The sequence below is a fragment of the Hyaena hyaena genome, unplaced genomic scaffold (assembly GCF_003009895.1).
Source record: "Hyaena hyaena isolate Hyena2069 unplaced genomic scaffold, ASM300989v1 scaffold_51, whole genome shotgun sequence".
Taxonomy (NCBI): domain Eukaryota; kingdom Metazoa; phylum Chordata; class Mammalia; order Carnivora; family Hyaenidae; genus Hyaena; species Hyaena hyaena.
In genome coordinates, this window is record NW_024080683.1 from 3,739,199 (window position 1) to 3,758,759 (window position 19,561).

The 19,561-nt window shown below is 45.8% G+C and overlaps 1 protein-coding gene across 2 annotated transcripts; it reads right to left on the reverse strand.

Moving 5' to 3' along the window:
• Positions 1-3,349: 3,349 nt before the first annotated feature.
• AK3 (adenylate kinase 3) lies at positions 3,350-19,311 on the reverse strand. 2 transcript variants are annotated; one of them, XM_039230809.1, is made up of 5 exons: positions 19,068-19,311; positions 11,081-11,200; positions 9,963-10,135; positions 9,045-9,163; positions 3,350-5,082 (listed from the first exon to the last, which is right to left on the reverse strand). In XM_039230809.1, the coding sequence occupies exons 1-5, from the start codon at positions 19,216-19,218 to the stop codon at positions 4,962-4,964; spliced, it is 684 nt and encodes a 227-aa protein (XP_039086740.1). In that variant the 5' UTR covers positions 19,219-19,311; the 3' UTR covers positions 3,350-4,961. The 2 variants fall into 2 exon arrangements, with proteins under 2 accessions (XP_039086740.1, XP_039086741.1); XM_039230810.1 differs by lacking the exon at positions 19,068-19,311 and adding an exon at positions 18,733-18,970.
• Between the last annotated feature and the right edge of the window lie 250 nt (positions 19,312-19,561).

Below are 19,561 nucleotides of genomic sequence, written 5' to 3' on the forward strand. Positions count from 1 at the left end.
TTTTTTTTTAACTAATGACCTAGTTATAGAAGCTTTTTGTTGTTTTCTGTTCTGGAGCAAGTTCTCGTTTTTCCCTTCCTAATAGAGAATGGACCCAGGAGGGATTCACAGAAATGTTACTTTCCATTCCTCAACTCCACCTTTCCCCAGGATTTGCCTGGAATGCATCACCCCGATTGTTTGGGATTTCATTTGCCTTCTTTAAGTTAAAGGAATCCAGGACTGATGGACCGGGAGGAGGTACGTGACGAGCGCACGGAGAGGCTACTCCTGCGGGGCTGTGCCTTCAGCTTTGTTCTCTGAAGCAGGGATTCTGGAAGAGCGGTCTCCGGAGCGGCTCTTGATGATCTTACTCTGAAAGAGAAGTGTTTTGTGTCTTGTATGTAAGTGTGATCGGTTTACTCTGGGAACCCTGAAGGAGTGCCGTAATATGCACTGAAAGACTTCAACTTGTACAGATTTATCTGTACTTTAGTACTGAGAACAGTAAATTGATACTCTTTATTCTTCTTCATTTTGCTGTAGTACCACAATCTACTTTTAAGAAAAATGTCCTCTTTTCTGTTTCTTAAGAAATAATGAGTGTCCTAAGCAAGGGGATAATTCACATTTCAAATTGAACTTGGATGGGCTCTCCAGACAGATGAAATGTCCCAGCAGATGAGTGAAGCAGCTTTGGCATCAAAGGATCCATCAAAGATTTTTGTTTCGTTTGATAAAATTAAGCTTCTGATAAAAAGATTTTTTTTTCTTAATTAAGTTGCTACCACTTCATTTATTGCCTGTTAACTCCGAGTCATTTTATCTATGGTAGTGGAGATAATACGGATTTAAAATTATTTTTAAGAAAAAGAGGGTAACATTCTCATCCAGTTACACAATTAGTAGGCTCTTTCAAATTTTGTGTAATAAGGTCACAGTGTCCTATAACTTCCCTTCAGGAAAATTGGGTGTTCTTTAAGACTAACATTCCTGTTCCTCTTTTAAAAGTGAATTAATGGGGCGCCTGGGTGGCTTAGTCGGTTAAGCGTCCAACTTTCGCTTCAGTCATGATCTCGCGGTTTGTGGGTTCGAGCCCCGCATCGGGCTCTGTGCTGACTGGCAGCTCAGAGTCTGGAGCCTGTTTCAGAGTCTGTGTCTCCCTCTCTCAGTGACCTTCCCCTGCTCAAGCTGTCTCTCTCTCTCTCCCTCCTAGAAATAAATTAAAATATTTAAAAAAAAAAAAAAGGTGAATTAACAGTGGCACCCGGGTGGTTTAGTGGGTGAAGCGTCTGACTCTTGATTTCTGCTCAGGTCATGATCTCACAGTTCCTAGGTTCAAGCCCCGTGTCAGGCTGTTTGCTGACAGTGTGGAGCGTGTAGGGGTTCTCTCTCTCTCTCTGTCTCTCTCTCTCTCTCTCAAAATAAATGAACTTAACCAAAGAACATGAATCTGGTTTGCAAGTGGATTTTCTTGCAGGATGAAAAAATTGTGGGTTTCGGCAAAGGGATCCTGAAGTTAACCTTGGGGTATTTTCAGAGAAAAATAAAAAGATGTCAGTTTACTGTTCTCAAAATCAGTCACATATTTCAGTTCTTAAATTGTGACAGGGATGCACTTGTTAGATTGGAGCTCAGGCTGTTCATTCGATTTTGCCACTGTATCATATGCATTTTAAAAATCCTGAAACTCCTATGTTCGATTTCTTCATCTGTAGTGGACATTTGTTGCCACGTCACAGGTCTCTGAGAAGCAGACTCATTGCAGAAGTATTTGCTTACTTACTCTTAAGCTGATGGGGAGGGGCGTTTACAAAGATGAATAAAATGTTGGTTATGAATTAATTGTTTAGCATCTAACAGTGAAGTCGAAACCATTCTCGTAAGCCTTAAAGAATTAGACTTGAACTTTTCTCTGAGTATGAAAATGAGTAACCTTTCTGAGTAACAAAGATTACTGGATCGTTCACTTGGTTTCTTAAAACAGCATGATTCTTCCTGCTGTTTACTCTCGGAACACCTAGGAGTCCTTTGGTAAAATATGAAACATCACCAAATTGATTTCCTTGGGTAAAATCCTTCCAAAGTATAATTTGGCATGGCAGTTTAACTTTACCCAGTGCTACATATATGGGAAAACGTGATCACTTGTGAGTTTGCAAAACAAAACTATAACAGGGAGAGTGAGGTATGTGCTCTACAAAGCATTTTGGGTCTTACTATGTTTAAAAATTTTTAAACCAGTAACTTCCAAAGTCAAAATCTTGAACTGCAAAGTTAAGAAAGCTATTTATTTTGTCAATGAGAAGACACAACTTCCAAACATGTTTTAAAATACAAATTTATTTTTTTCTTTTAATTTCTGAGAGACAGACAGAGAGACACAGCATGAGCAGGGGAGGGGCATAGAATCCGAAGCAGCTCCAGGCTTTGAGCTGTCAGCACAGAGCTCGACATGGGGCCCAAACACAAGGACTGTGAGATCGACCTGAGCCGAAGTCGGACGCTTAACCAACTGAGCCACCCAAGCGCCCCAAATACAAATTTATTCTTGATTTTGGTTGCAGGCATTAACAGAAATTTAAGGTGTACAGTTACCATGGTTTGTTGTTAACATAGGTCAGTTTTGTCACAAACTGCTGAGTGCCCCAGATATTTTGCTGGAATGCCACTGAAAACACCAGCTGGAAAATTAGCTGTGGGCTGAGGTTTAGTAATTTGAGCCAGTATTTAACCCATTTCAAATGAAAAGTGAGAATATTTGCGGATGGTACTAACTGCCAATTGGCATTTCCACAGCACATTCTACTTCTGAAAGTACCAGAATGCCTGGTACCCAGAAAACAGGGTCGTGGCTTGAGGTACTGGTCTCATCAGCCTTTTAACTGAGGCCCGGGAGCTTCTCCTAGCCATGGCATTCAGCTCTGGACATATTTCCACGTGGGACATAAATCCTAATGATGGTCACTGAGCTTCTCAACAATGACAGTCTTCGTCAGAGCTGTCTATGACATCAACTCAGCATAAAACAAGTTCTTAATAAAGCAAAAAAGTAATAGTGCAAGCATTTCCCAAAGTAGCGGATGTACGTGCAAAACTTCGGTTAAGTGTATTGAGGGTAGGGAGGGAATGGTTACAGGAAGGTCTTACTTTTCCTTGCCATGTTCTTCTACCCCTCTTCTTGAGTTCCGAGTATGCCCAGTGTGCCTGCAATACTATAGCAGGAGATGTAGCTTAACATGAAAGTAGCCTGTCTACGTACTGTTTTAAGACAGTTATTAGAAAGCAGTCACTAACTCAGCAGCCCGGGGACAGCAGGACAGAAGCGTGGGACGGAGTCAGCACTGTGGAATACTAGACACGATACCCACACTTCTAAAATCCAACTTTATTGTAGTACGTTAATACTCGTGTACCTGCTAACCCAGTGACAATTCCTAAGCTTAGTAGTTCACAAGTTTTAGAAAGCACATAATGACATTCAAATAAAGCATTGTAGGAAGTTTCATAAAGAAATGTTTACTGTTCTTTTTAAAAGCCTTGGTCCATTCTGAAAGATCAACATTGAATTTTTAAAAATCAAAAGAAAATAAACCAAGTTTTCCCCTACAAAATAGCCACTTGCTGGCATGTGTATTTTAAGTCCCGCAATAAAACGGGCCAGATGTGCACAGGCAGTCAACAACAGCTTGTTCGAGGACTCGTTTCATTTGATTCAGCACCAGGTGAAACGAGTAAATAGCCACTGAAGACGTAGTTGCGCTTCCCCTCCCCCCTCCCCCATTGCGCCGCTCTTCCCAGCAGGCCACGGGACAGAAGCGTGCACCCTTGCTGCCCCACGAAGAAATCAAATAGTCTTCACTCTTCGATGGCTGCCGTCTCATGGGGCAGCGGGGAAAGCTAGCAGGTGTCCACTTCTTTGATGAGGAGCAAAGACCTTCAGCAAACTCCGTCACCTTCCCGGTCCTTTTCAACCTTTCAGGTAAATCCTTAATCGCTACACCTGATTACTAAGATTGTTCCCTGTGTCAAGGGGCCGCTCCCCAGGCATTCCTGTGTCTACTTCCTGATGACCCCATATGCTTGCTTCACTTAGGCCATGGCTTTGCTCTTCTTTTTGTACTTTAACTGGTTACTCTTCAAGGCAGAGGTTAGTTACATAGTGATCAAAAAGAGAAACTGGCAAGTGGCACATATTTCTTAACCTGAGTAATACCTGAAAACATAAGACTGTAATTACGTTTTCTGTGGACGATTCAACTTCGGCGTTTTTGGAAGAACTTCTAATATCACTTTCTAACATTTTTCCTCAGTACACGTATTCTCAAAAGACAACATGTCATAGTAACATAGTATTTTCCTGTATGCCAGTTTAATACAGTTTTATAGCAGACTGAAAAATCTGAGTAAACTGAAGGCGTGTTTAACAACAAAATAAACACGGGGAAGAACAGCTACACTTGTAAGTTTCCTAGTATAAAGGCAGCAGTGACTTTGCATCCTGAAACTAACGTGCACTTCCAGTTGCTTGTGTCCTGGAATTTGACAGACCTAGTGTCCCAAAACCATGTATCACGATGCCAGTGAGGCCGGTGTTTTTGGCAACAGTCTACGCAAATTTTTCTGATGAGATACTTTCCATAGCGACCCAGAATTTTTTTTTAGCTTTTCCAGAAAAATGAAATTTGTATCACTTCCTCTTCTGAACAAAAGTTCCATTACTAACAATTGCTCTTTTAATTCTCCTTTAGAAGATTTTTCAAAAGTTAAGACGTAGCTGATATTTTTTAGCTGCACGCCCATAGAAGATAAGTGGATAAAGCGCACTGGACGGAAATATGAATCTTCGTCATTGGACATATCCTTAATTTCCAGAGTAAAATCGGTACAACTGAAACTAATGTAATTTCCAAAAAAGTTCCTACATGCCAGGCTCCAGCCGCAGAGCCCCTGCTCATCAGACTGGTTTTATGCCCTTTTCCTCATGGGGTAACGGACGCCTTCTGGTTTACTTGTGGGGCTCTGGTTTGCAGGAAAGCATAGACGTAGGGCCAGATCTTGTTGGTTTCTGTCCCGGAGAATGTTTCCAGCACCCCCTTTTTCCTAAAGATGACAAAAAATACAGGTCTGACTCTTCATAATGAGCTTTTTCAAAGTGATTCCCCACACCCCCTCCATGTTGATTTATTTTGAGAGAGAGAGCAGGGGAGGGGGAGAGACCGGGAGACAGAATCTGAAGCAGGCTCCCACGGAGCTCAAACCCACGACCCATGAGATCATGACCTGAGCAGGAACCAAGAGTCAGGTGCGTAGCTGATTAAGCCACCCAGGTGACCCTCAAAGTGATTCTTAAAAGATGACGATGTGGGGGGCGCCTGGCTGGCTCGGTCGGTAGAAGATACGACTCTTGATCTCAGGGTGGTAAGTTCCAGCCCCTTGAGGGGTAGAGTTTACTTTAAAAAAAAAAGTGGATTTAGGGATCTCAGTAAGTAGTCTGATCAAGAGAGGCATTGGCTTAGCACTGGTTAACCTAGGTTTTAGTTTCAGCTGTGCCCTCTGGCTTCCGGAAATGGTCACTTGAAAAATAGTAATCAGTTATTGAGCATGTGGCTCAGTGTTGTAAATATACTAGCTCGCTTAGCTCAATCCTTTCTAAAGCTCAGATTCCTTTTGTTACTGATACGACACTGTGTTGAGAAAGTACTAGCCCGGATCACCAGACACGGTAGGTTCCCAAACCTGGGGCCTGTAAGATACCCTTCCTTGCCTCTGTCTACTTACCCACTTGCAAAACCGCTTTCCAATACTTGCTTACGCTTCCTTTCTTTTTGCCTAACTTTTTTAGTTCCTCTATGCTATGCTTTCAGCATTTTAGAGGAAATGGTAATAAGTATTTTTATCGAGTTTCCTTTTGTGTCTCTCCATTTTTTCCCCAGGCAGATTTGTCTGGCCTGCCTCCACACCAGCAGCCAGTGTCTGTTTATTCCTCGGGGTAAAAGATCAGAATCTTGGGCTTGCTTTTCAAAACACGGACAGGCTAGCATTCGTCCCCTTGCTCACCCTCCTCCTGCAACCCACCCACACGGCGTCTTCAAGGCTGAGCTCTGCTTGCGGGGGAAACAGGATCCTCACACCTGTGCGACCTTTCACCTGGTTTTCAGAGGCTTCCCTGGGGACTAAAGCATTCCTCTCTTGATACCTCATCCAATTTGTCAGAGTTAAGAGTGATTTGAAGTAATTCCCACTGCTTGGTAAGAAACACCTGCTAAGGAGAGACACTATGCAAATAGTGTATTCTCTGCATAACAGAAGCCCTCCTAAATTCACAGGCATCTGGTCAAGCTTTCAAGAGAACAAGCTTCTTAACTGCAGTGGCTTCGTGAGGAGCCCTCAACTTTAAAATCAAGCCAGTGTTACAAGTGAGTTAATTAGGTAGGGCAAAAGTATAGACACCCATTACAATCCTAAAGCTGTACCTTGGATGGATATTTGCTCTTTTAATTTCTATGTAATAAAACCTGCTTCACCTGTAGGCCTCTGAAGAGCAAGAGCACAGAGCTGTTTGTTAACACAGACCTAGTTACCCTGTAGATGTCCCACTGCTGAAAGAGTTTTAAAACAAATACAACTGTCAGTATTTAAAATATCAATACAGGGGCACCTGGGTGGCTCAGTTAAGCGTCCAACTTCGGCTCAGGTCATGATCTCACGGTTCATGGGCTCGAACCCCGCATCGGGCTCTGTGCTGACAGCTCAGAGCCTGGAGCCTGTTTCATATTCTGTGTCTCCCTCTCTCTCTGCCCCTCCCCCACTCATGCTCTTGAATTCTTGAAAGAGTTCAAGAATAAACATATTTTTAAAAAGTAAAAAATAAAATACCAATGAATATTGATATTCCATATACCACTCTTAGTTTCTGGTTAAGTCCGGCCCTAGTTCTGCGTGCAGGAGTTTAGAAGGAAAAGCTTCATTTAATGTCAAGAGGTAGCAAAAGCTGGAAGCCTAGAAAGACCAGGGTTATCTCCTAAGACGGACGCAGATCATTAGGTTTCCTCTCTGCAGCCTCCCAACCCCGCTTCCCACGTCTGGACAGAAGTACCCCTGCTTCCACGGCATCAGGTGGTCACCTCCATGAACAGCCTCGCAGGGTTCTACTTGCTCGGCAACAATGCCTTCTCCCTGCTGCATACTTTTGAGTGAATGACAAAACCCCTTTTGGGAAACAACACCTTCACCAAACCGGGTCCATGTGATTTGGGCGGACTCTCCGCTTCCCAGCTTCAAGAATGGTCACAATCAGAGACAATCAGTGCCGACCCGAGGGCTTCTGCTGCCAAAGATGCTCTCTTCTCTGCTCAGTAGCTCAGCAGGTAGGAGAGAAGCTGGGGTGTCAGGGGCGGGGGGGCTCACCGGGAGACAGCCCACCTGAGCGCGAAGCAGACGCGGAGCAGCAGAGCTGAGTGTGGCCAAGGCCCGAGTTCGTCGCTGTCTCCACACGGGACCCAGGAACTATCTTTGGACTTTGTAGTTACACTAGATTCCCCTTTCGCTTAAAGCTGGTGTGAATTCGGTTCCTGACTGAGAGCAGCACGCATCACATGGTAACTACGACCCACCTGGCTCTCGGCCTCCCCCACATTCAGCAGCTAGTTTCGTGGGGTCCGGCCTTGATCCGCGCGTACCAACGTCTGGCACGGTGTCAGCAGAGGGACTAACAGCAGCTACCCCCGAGTGACTTATTAGTGCAGGGCTGCTCAATTCCCTCAAGGACCCCATCCAGTAGGGGCTATTGAGGACCGCTCTGCCTTTACACACACGGAGAATGCGTGGCACAAAGGCTGCGTGCTTGCCCAGGGCCACACACACACACAGCTGGTGACCAGCAGAGCCAAGCTCATTATGTGAACCACAGAGTTACAGTAACAGCGACTCCTGAAAGTGCCCTTGTAATCGTGCCCTCCAGAAAGTACTACTAGAATAGTCTGGAGACTGCCGCTTCAGATTTCACCGCATACCGGCCCCATTACACCACCACTAATAAGAGCTAACAATTACCTAGGGCTCCCTATGGGTCAGACACAATCCTAGGAGTTACACACTCTTAACTCACGCTCTCGACCCTCTGTTCTTACCCCCAGTTAAGCAAGAGGTGAAGACCCGGCTAATGAACAGTGAGCTGGGATTTGAACTGAGGCAGCCTGGCCAGAGTCTGCTCCAGCCCAACACCGTGCCGTCTCCACACTGAAGCACTGCTCCGTTAGTGTGTGTGTGAAGGGCAAGGGGACAGGGCCCAGCCTCCGTAAGCAGAGGGAAAGACTGAATCCGGAGACAGAGTCCTAGATTTCTTCAGGAGAGTTCCCACATTTGTTGTGGGATATGAACTTCCTGAAGAGCAGACAGAATTGTTAGAATATAAGCTTTGGAAGACTGTGAGCCCAATGCTGTGGGGACAGGTAGCCGCTTGAGGCCTCTCTGCGTCCTGCAATGGCACAGGCAGTGGGCATTACTCGACTTGCCTCCCCGGCACTCACGGCAGCCGCCCTTCACCTGCCAGCAGGGTGTGGGTGACATCGGTCCACTCCCAACTCCAGGTGGGGACCAACCAGTTTACTCCCAGCCAGGGGTTGGTTCCGGAATGAGCAGCAACCTAAGCCTAAAAGAGTCAGTGCAAGATGCTCCCTGGACACAATGGCTGTGTTCAAACTGGTGCAATCTTCACGACGTGTGGGGCTTTTGTTCATGTGGGGGAAAGCTGACCCCCTCAGGCCTCCATGAAAGAGGACGCCCTGCCTGTTTCCTGGCTACAGTGTGTGACCACGCATGGGGAGTCTAAGGACAAACCTAACAGCCGGCGGAGAGAATGCCAGAATTCTGGTCAAACCTCGTGGTGACTGAAGCCCAACCCACCTCCAGGACTTCTCTGTTACACAAGCCACTACATTTCCTTGACCGTTCAAACCAGTTTGAATAGGATCTTCTGTGTGTTAGCATTTCAGCTGTAAAGCATGGATAACTGACTTCGCATTTCATCACGTAAGAGAAGTTCTGAAAAGCAACAGACTCACTGGTAATATTCCAGGACTGGCTGTGTTTGGATTTCATACGCCTTCAGTCTCTTGACAACCGTCTCTGGCTTATCATCCTCACGCTGAATGAGAGGCTCTCCGGTCAGGTCATCAATGCCCTATGTAAGAGTTGGGAGAGGCTAGTACCAAACATATCAGTTTTAATGAGTATTTTTATAAGCAGGTAAGTGGTTCTTAGACATCTGTATGCAAGTACCAAGCACAAAAGTGTGCTTTTCAATAAACAGAAGCAAATCCAAACATAGATCATTTTGGAACACAGGTCCTTGAGAACCCAGGATCATCTCCTGAAATCAGTCCTCAGAGTAAAAGGTTTTCTGAGCAGCCTCTAAATAATTTCATACGTAGACAGAATGAGTCAGCTGCAGACTGGGACTCTCAACTGCAATCCATCAAGAAGTCAAGGGGTCACTAGTCCTTATTACCCCAGCTCCTAACACACTGCCTAGCACACAGCAGGAAATCTGTAAACACTTGTGAATGAGGACCAAGCCCCCACTGCTCCTGGGGATTCCGTTACCAATGGGCTGAGTGGACTGGACTCGTCCACTGCACCAAGGGACCCCACAACATCCCCCGCCCCCCGGGACTCAGGAGCTTTGGTCAGACATCACAAAACTTCATCTGTCGGGGGAGGGCATTAAGGAGGGCACTTGCTGGGATGAGCACTGGGTTTTGTATGTGACTGATGAATCACTGTTCTACTTCTGAAACCAATACTCACTATATGTTAACTAGCTTGGATTTAAATAACATTTTTTAAAAACAAATAAAATACAAAATAAAAAAATAAAAAAAAAATAAAAAAAAAAAAAAAACTTCATCTGTGAGGGCAAGAGGAGGCAGACACCCGTCTGCCCCGCGAGAGGCCAGGCCAGTGCCACCACAGCTACTAACCACAGTTTTGGGAGGGTTGAATTCAATGTTGTAGACGCGGCCGCTGGCGGGATGAATCCAGCGAGCCGTGAGCCGTTGCTTAATGACCTCAAAGGGCACGTTCAGATTGATCACTGTGTCTATCTGATAGGCTCTGTCCAGGGCTTCTGCCTGTGGAAGTGTCCTTGGAAAACCTTTACAAATTCAACAGCAACAAAAGAATAGGGGGAGTAGGGGAGTGGGGGGAAGAAGGGAGAGGATTAATTGATGTTGAACAATCTGAAAAAAAGCCAATAGTACCAGACAGGTTGATCACAGCTGTAGGGCAATTATGATGGCTGACTGTGTGTCACCTTGCCTGGGCCACCGTGTGCCCGGGTACTCGGGCAAACAGTCCTGTGGGTGTGTGGGAGGGGCTGTGCCTGGATAAGAGGAACTGAGTGAAGCTGACCTTCCCCCTGATGTGGGTGGGCCTCATCTAAGCCGCTCAAGGCCTAAACCAAAAAGGCTGACTCTCCCCACAAATAAGGGGAAATTCCTCCTGCCCGGCTGGCCTGGGGTTGAGACTAAGACCCTGGTTTTTTCCCACCTTCAACTCGGACTGAGGCCAGCTTCTCCTGGGAGCCAGTCCTTCACACTGGGGCCAGATCACCCGTCGGCTCCCTTGGGTCTCTGCACGCTCACCCTGCAGATCGTAGGACTCATGGGCCGCCATCATCGTGTGAACCGATTCCTCAAAATAAATACCTCTCTCTCTGCCCCCCAAAACTGAGTATCAACCTGTCCTCCAGGGTTCCACACACCCCTGGCTGGGGAAGGTTCACAGCTGGCCTGTGAATTACTCTCCACGCTTCCTTCTCCCTTTTCTCGTGACCCTCCCTCATCATACATAGGATGTTCTCGAAGGAGGAGGAATGAACTGGTCACATCTGAAAGGAGCACAGAAATCGCGTAGTCCACTGACTTTCCCTTCAGATGAAGAAACAGGTCCAGAGGGCAGGACTGGCCCAACGCCTCAGGGCGGTGATGGCAGCATTCAGGGCCCCTGCCCGCCACATGTGCGCCTGCAGCCGCGCCATACTCCTTCTCTGCCCACGCTCCTCATTCCGGACAGCTGAAGTGCGCCCAACGCCACTTACCATCCAACAGCCAGCTGCACTGGGTGAGGTTTTTCAGCTCGTGCAGAGCCAGCCGCGTCATGACGTCATCTGGGATGAGCTTCCCTTGGTCGATGAAAGTCTTGGCTAACACACCAATTTCTACAGCAGAAGAGGGAGACAAAAAGTATCAGCAAGTGTATTTGTTTTCTCCCATTCAAGGCCCCTAGGAAACCGCCACGGAGGCGGGACCTCTGCGTAGCACACCCATGTGAAAATGTGCATTGTCCATAGAAGTTACAAAACAATCACCTATTTCAAAGTCTGTATTGTATAAAAGTATGTAAATGCAAATGCATTTATAAAAATAAATATATAAAAATATATAAATGCAAATGCATAGACAGAAAAAAATAATGGAAAGCTACAGACAAGTTGTTAATAGTAGTCATCTCGGGAACGCCTCGGTGCTTCAGGTGACTGAGCATCTGACATCGGCTCAGGTCTTGATCTCATGGTTTATGAGTTCGAGCCCCGTGTCAGGTTCTCTGCTGTCAGCACAGAGCCCACTTCAGATCCTCTGTCCCCCTCGCTGCCTCTCCTCCCAAAAGATAAATATTTAAAAAATAGTAGTCACCCGTGTGATATAAGTGATTTTTTTTACATATTTGCACTATTATGTATTTTATAAATTTTCTACCAGAAAAAAAATACAGAATAATAGAAATAATTTTCTTTTTCTTTTTTTTTTTAAGTTTATTTATTGTGAGAGAAAGAGTGAGAGCACATGCACGCATGAGTGGTGGGGGGCAGAGGGAGAATCCCAAGCAAGCTCCCTGTTCAGTGTGGAGCCCAGTGGGGACTCAATCTAATGACTGTGAGATCATGACTGAGCTGAAAGCAGGAGCCACCCAGGTGCCCCTGAAATGATTTTCTTTTTATTTTTTTAAATTAATTCATTGATTTTAATTTTTTTTAATGTTTGTTTTTGAGAGATAGAGAGCACAAGCGGGAGACGGGCAGAGAGAAGGGAACAGAAGGTCTGAAACAGGCTCTAATGAGCCTGACGTGGGGCTCAAACTCACAAATCATGAGATCATAAACTGAGCCAAAGTCGAATGCTTAACTGACTGAGCCACCCAGGCGCCCCCAATTTATTTTTTTTAAGTTAATTTATTTATTTTGAAAGAGAGACACAGTGTGAGCAGGGGCGGGGCAGCGAGAGAAGCAGGGAGGGAGACGGAGAGAATCCTAAGCAAGTTCTGTGCTGTCAGCTTGCAGCCCAACTGGGTTCTTGATCCCGTGAACCATGAGATCATGACGAGAGCCGCAGTCAACAAACACGTAACCAACTGAGCCACCAAGTGTCCCAGAAATGATCTGCTTTTTAAATAAGAACTTGAAATAGTCATTATTTGTAAACGGCTCACTTTAGGTCCTTCTATCGTGCTATTAATGATAACATCCTGTAAAACAGACGCTACTGTCACAATTCAACTTTTGCTACATTAGCACAGGGTTCTTGTTACATTTTATTAAACACCCTGGAAAAGAATTATGAACGGTTTAAATGGATTGCCCATAATTCTATGTTACTCTTATGCAACTATATTTTAATTTCTTCATCGTCTCTCACCAAGCTATACTGTATACATTCAGAATTATAATACCACTGCAATCTGTGTATGTGTATGTGTGTGTGTGTGTATATATATATATATATATAAAATTGTTTTGTTTTAACGTAAGCTCTACACCCAACGTGTGGTGTTGATCTCTCATGACCCTGAGAGATCAAGAGTTGCGTGCGCTACTGACTGAGCCAGCCAAGTGTCCCTGTGCATGCATAGTTTTGTGTTCTTCTTCCATAACATAACATTATTTTGTAAATATTTTTCAGTGATTTTACATGGTCATTTTTGGTTAACTACATCAACATATATCCAAATTTGATATATAAAGACACTCCACTATCATATATCCAAGTTTTATATATATATATATATATGTATGTATGCATGTGTGTATATATGTATGTGTAGGTGTGTATATATGTATGTATATGTGTGTATATACGTATGTATATGTGTGTATATTTGTATGTATGTATATGTGTGAATATATGGATATATGTATGTATATGTGTGTATGTACACGTGTGTATATGTGTATGTATATGTGTGTGTATGTATGTATATATGTGTGTGTATGAAATTATTACAGCAAGACTGGCGGACATTTAAATGATCTAAATTGGTCTTGGTTTTGCCCTAATACTGCTGCTTCTGAAGATCTTAACACCCCTTCTTTTTTTCTTTTTCTGTTTTTTGAATTATTTCTGAAGGATAAATTCCTAGGAGTCAGATTAAAAGGTCAAAGGATAGGACTGTTTCCATAGTTCTTGGTATAAACTGCCACACTGACTTCAGAACAGATTCCAAATTGTCATATTCATGGACCTTTGGGTTTTAACTGAGCACATCAACGGCAAGGAAATGACAGGTCCCAGGGTTTATCAACCGCCTCGGCCACTCATGCTCCATCTGTCTCAAAAATTAATAAACGTTAAAAAATTTATTTAATAACAAAATAAAATAAAATAAAAATAAAAAACTTAGCAGTGCATTTTAATTATATATTTTTTTAATTTTTTTATAGTTTATTTATTTTTGAGACAGAGAGAGACAGGGGATGAGTGGGGGAGGGATAGAGAGAGAGAGATTCACAGGATCCGAAGCAGGCTCCAGGCACCGAGCTGTCAGCACAGAGCCCGACGCGGGGCTTGAACCTACAAACTGCGAGATCATGACCTGAGCTGAAGTCAGACACTTAACTGACTGAGCCACCCAGGTGCCTAGCAGTGCATTTTTAAAAAGAAATGTAAACTACTCATCTGAAAACTACAACATTATTGAAAGAAATTAAAGACCACCTAACAGGAGAAACATTCCACATTCAGGGATTAGAAAGGTTAATATTATGATGGAAATAATCTCCAAAAATGACTAACAGATTTAATGCAGTCATATCAAAATCCCAGCTCGTGTCTTTGCAGACACTGAGAAACTGATCCTAAAAATCACATGGAAATGCAAGGGACCCAAAACAGCTGAAACAATCTTAAAAAACAACAAAGTTGGAGGTCGCACACTTTGGATTTCCAAACAGCAATTAAGACTGTGTGGTCCTGGCATAACAACAGACATATACATTAATGCAACAGAAATAACCCCTTACATTTATGATCAATTGGTTTTTGACTACGATACCAAGACAGTTCGATGAAGGGAAGAAGAGTCCTTCCAAATGAATATCCAGGCACCAAAGAATAAAGTTGGAACTCTACCTCACACTGAAATTTGGTAGCAATCACAGACCTAAAGCCAAGAGCTACAACTACAAGACTCTTAAAAGAAAACATGGGCATAAATCCTCATGACTTTTCATTAGGGAATGGTTTTTAATTGTTTTAATGTTGGTTTATTTTTTAGAGAGAAAAAGAGCATGAGTGGGGGGAGGGGCACAGAGAAAGGGAGACACAATCTAAAGCAGGCTCCAGGGTCCCAGGTGTCAGCACAGAGCCCAATGGAGGGGGGGGTGTGTCCAAACTCAAGAACCGTGAGATTCTTCGGCTCAGGATGCGATCTCACGGTTCATGAGTTTGAGCCTAGCATCGGGCTCACTGCTGGCAGCGCAGAACCTGCTCTGGATCCTCTGTCCCCCTCTCTTTCTGCCCCTCCCCAGCTTGTACTCTCTCCCTCTCTCAAAAAACAAAACAAAAACACAAGTTTTTTTTTAAATATATATATGCCAAGGACAGGGCTACAGCTGATTAACACTATTCCCACCAAAATTGCTCTTAGCATTGTGATATAATAAAGTACATAAAAACATGTTGAAACAAAAAATAGGGGCGCCTGGTTGGCTCAGTCGGTTAAGCGTCCGACTTCGGCTCAGGTCATGATCTTGAAGAGCCAAAAATTAAGTCCTCCATTAAGAGAAAACACCGGGCTGCACGTAGCCCCAGTCCCGGTTCCAGGAAAAGCCTGAGATTGTTCAAGGCTAAAGCCATCCTCAGACAGCCCTCAGATCAGCTAATCAAAAAGAAAAAGGAAACACTCCTATGGTCTGAGTCAAGGCTGGGAACTGCAGATACAAACTAGCCAATTTCTCACCGCTTGCCTGAACCCCGCTTGCCTGAACCCCATGTGGGCCCTTTGAACTCACCTCATAATTGGTCATTTTCAAAGGATTCTCAAAAGTCATGATTGGGTCCCACCAAAAGTAATGAACACCTCACAGACACTGAATGGTCACAGCTGTAATTGTAATTGGTGCTTATGTGATGATGCTACGTGTACTGTAACACCCCCATCCCTTTACTCCTTAAAAACCCTGCTCGCTATTCTTGGCTTCACCTTACTGCTACGACACCGACATCGGTAGGCTGGTCAGCCCCTGCTCGACACTGACACCGGCAGGCTGGTCAGCCCCTGCTCGAGCTTGTAATAAAGACCCTTTTGTATTTGCATCGGTGCCGGCTCCTTAGAGGTCTCTGGGACTCGCGATTCGGGCACAACAATCTCACGGTTTGTGGGTTCGAGCCCCACGTTGGGCTCTGTGCTGACAGCTCAGAGCCTGGAGCCTGCTTCTGATTCTGTGTCTCCCTCTCTCTCTAACCCTCCCCTGCCTGCAGTCTGTCTCTCGATCTCTCAGAAATAGATTTAAAAAAAATAAAAAGCAAAAAAAAAAAAAAAACTAGCAGAATGACAGGGGATGAGTTAAATGATAGCTTTATACCAAATTAAGGGCTTACCAAAAACAAAACAAAACAAAACCCAATTCTCAAATAATAAAGACTCAAGTCAACATGGTAGTTATCTCTGGAAGGCAGGAAGGAGATGTGACTGGGGTCACATGGAGGGTCCCCAAAGTACTGGTTTTCTGCCTGGTGGAAGGTGAAAGGGATCTCATCTTATTTCTCTTCTAACCATACACAGACAGTAAAATATTTTCATGCATGGGTTCCTTCACACGAATTATACTGCAAATAAAAACCTCCCTTGACCTTTGGTCCGCCATCCAACCTTCCTCCAGCGTCTCCTCTTCAGTGAAGAGAAAGGGTTCCTAACCAGCTCTGCGCTCCTCCCCTTCCAGCTCTGCTTCGGGAACCACTCTCAACCCCAAGAACCGTACAAAGGCCCACCCGGGTCTGGCATCCCTTTCTCTCCGCCCCCCCTTCCTCATTTCCACTAGCCCCTCAAATCTCGCCCCGCCTCGCCCCCGCCCCTCCCCCGCCAGGAGCTCCAGACTCTGGGTCCCCCTGGCTTTGCCCAGGTCCCCTTCTGTTCTCTTGCCTGATAAGCTCCTACTCGTCTTTCAAGATACATCTTTCAAGATACACTTGAGCAGCTTGTTCTGCAACTGTTCTGCAAGACAAACGTTTCTAGTAAACTCTGACTTGATAAACGAGCGAGGTCTCGCAATACGAGTATTGGGTGACGCCAAACCTCACATGATCAAACTGAGCCAATGGCTCTTGAAATTCGCTTTGATATACAAGGGCCTTGGATCACAGACATGTTCCTGGAACAAATTATGCTCGCGGACTAAGGTTTGGCTGTACAAACAAATGCAACAGAGAAAAGAGAAAGAAAAAAAGCATACAATTATAGTGGTTTCTGGGCGTTGGAATTAGGAGGATTTTAATTTTCTGTTGTGTATCCTCATGACATGTTTCTCTTCCTTTATAATAAATATACTTCACTTCTAGTTTTGTTTTTTTTTTAAACAGAAGACTACAGCTCATTTTTGGCTCTGATCCTGTGGGAAACAAACCAATCACACAGAGGGGAGGCGGGGGGAGGAGCGAGGGAGGGAGAGGAAGGAGAGAAATACTGGAAGAGAAAACGTTGGGCGCCAGAGGCAAGCTGGTGCTGCTCCCCCCCTCCCCCCTCCCTCCCGCCTCCCTTCCCCCCTGTGGAGCCCGACAGAGGGCAGCAGGCCTGTCCAGGGACCTTAAGGATACACAAAGAGCAATGTTGCTTCTTTTGAAAAAAGTTTACTTAATTGGCTTTAAATTCAATTTTTAAAAAACCTTTTATGTTTTCACAAATTAAGGTGACTTTAACTCTCTGCTGAAGGCGTTCTTTAAGCACATGTTGCACCTCACTGCTCAAGTCCGTTTCTGCGAGCCGGGGAGGGATTCCGCCTTCCCACTTGGATAACCTTCCCTCCACCGTGTATCATTCTGGAGGCTGCTTCTCGTTACCTAACTACTGAAGCATGTTGCATCAAGAACATTTAGCAAGCAGGCCGAGGGATTTAACCTTACTTAGAAGTGTTACCTAACGACAAAACACTTAGAATTTTTTAAAAGACCAATGTTAGAAGAGAAAAATGAAAGCAGTGGTTCGCTAGAAAGGGGCTGAACGCAGAAATCCAGGAGACGAACTAAAAAGACTGAGCTGGTTGTTTTTCTCCCCTTAAGCGTCTGTGTCTGCGTTTCGAAACAGACAAGAACCCCACCTAGAAAAAAGCTAAATGCTCTTCAATAGGGGATTAAACAGACCTTAACAGGTTCATGGATTCTTGAGTTTTGATGCGGAACAAAATCCTAGATATAAAGTGAAAATTCGCTGGTGCAGAATGCAAAACACAGTATGAATGCATATTTCATAAAATATGTATATACACACACCAATATATACACACATACCTATACACACCTATGTGTGTGTCTTGTACACAAATACACATTTCTAAAAGGAAACACAAGATCCTATTTCCCCTGGAAAGAATGGGACTGAGGTAAGAAATAAGACAAGACTTGACTTTTCATTTCATGTGCTTCTGTTGTTTTTCCAAGTCTTCTTTTACCTCTGTAACCATTACTTCTATAATCTTTCAAAAGGAGGTTCAGGGGCATGTGGGGCCCCCAAGTGGCTCAATCGGGTAAGCCTGACTCTTGATTTCGGCTCAGGTCATGATCTCAGGCCCCAGACTCCTCTGAGCTGACAGTGCAGAGCCGGCTTGGGATTCCCTCTCACTCCCAGCCCCTCCCCTGGTCTCCTTACCTCTGCTGTTAAAATACATAAATAACCATTTTAAAAAATAAATGGAGGTTCAAAATGCGTTCGGTTTTGGAAAATAAAGGTCAGCACTTTTGAGGGGGGGAAAAAAACCTCACCCTAGTGTTGACTTTGGAAAAACCCCTTTCCTGGGGCGCCTGGGTGACTCAGTCTGTTCAGCATCTGACTCCTGATCTCAGCTCACGTCTTGATCTCACGGTCCTGAGTCCAAGCCCCGCACTGGGCTCCACCCTGGGTGTGGAGCTGACTTTAAAAAGGTAAGTAAATAAAAATAAAACATAAATACATAAAAGCAGCCGTCTTAAGATAGGACTTGCACTGACATAAATTTCATCCACTGTAGAGAGTTTGTTGACTGGATTTGGTGCTGACTTATCAGAGTTTATCTGGCATGAGAAGCAAAATTTCAGAGAAGTATACACAAGAGTAGCTTTCCTGTCTAAGAAATCTCTGGAGTATCCAAGATCCAAGCCAATTTTTGGGTCTATAACGAGCGTAAAAAAAAAAAAAATACTCGAGTCTTCAGATTATGGAAGAAAGGTCAGAACCAGAAAATCCGAGTGTAACTAGGGAAAAAAAAAGGAAAGGAAAGGAAGAGCAAACCTTCGGGTCAAAGTTCAGATCTCCGGGTGAAAGGGCACGTGGGGCGCAGCCACTGGACCCGAGGGAGCAGCAGCGCCGGAACTGGACGTCCCTCTCCGGCCAAGCCGTTTACTATGATCTTTGAACTTTGAACTCGTCCTGAATCCGGAGTCTCCTTCCCAGTAACCAGGCGGAAGCCGCCCCTGGACCCCGGAGGCTGGAACCTTCGGGGCGCAACGGCTCTGCAGCCCGAGGTCTCCCCTCTGCGCGGCGGGAGGGGGGTCCTGCACGCGCACCCTGGGACCCGCATCCCCGCCCGCGAGTCCCGAGCCCGGCGCCCCGGCCCGGGCTCCCACCTGTGCCCCGAAGCATGTTGTCTCGGAGCAGGTCCCCGCTGGAGAGGTGCTTCAGCGCGAAGTGCTTGGTGATGCGCGACGACACGGTGCCCTTGCCCGAGCCCGGCGCCCCCATGATGACCGCGCGCAGCAGCCGCGCCGACGCGCCCATGTCCGCAGGGAGCGGCCGGGCCGCGCGCTCGCCGAGGTGCGCCGTGCGGGGAAGCCCGGCTGCGGGCGGGCGCGCCGCCCAGGCGCTCCCGGAAGTGAGGCGACGGCCACCGCGCCCGCCCCCAGCGCCCGCCCCCGCGCGCCCCGCCCCGCCAGGCCCTCGCCGCGGCCCCCGCGACCCCGCCGGCGCGCCTCCGCCCCCTCCGCGCCGGGGGCCCCGCGCCTCCCCCAGGCCCACCCGGCCCCGCCCCGGCGCTCCCTCGCGCCGCTCCGCACCCCTGCGCCCCGCACCCCGCTCCGGGTCCACCGACTGCCCCCTCCTCCCCGCAGCCCGCACCTCCCTC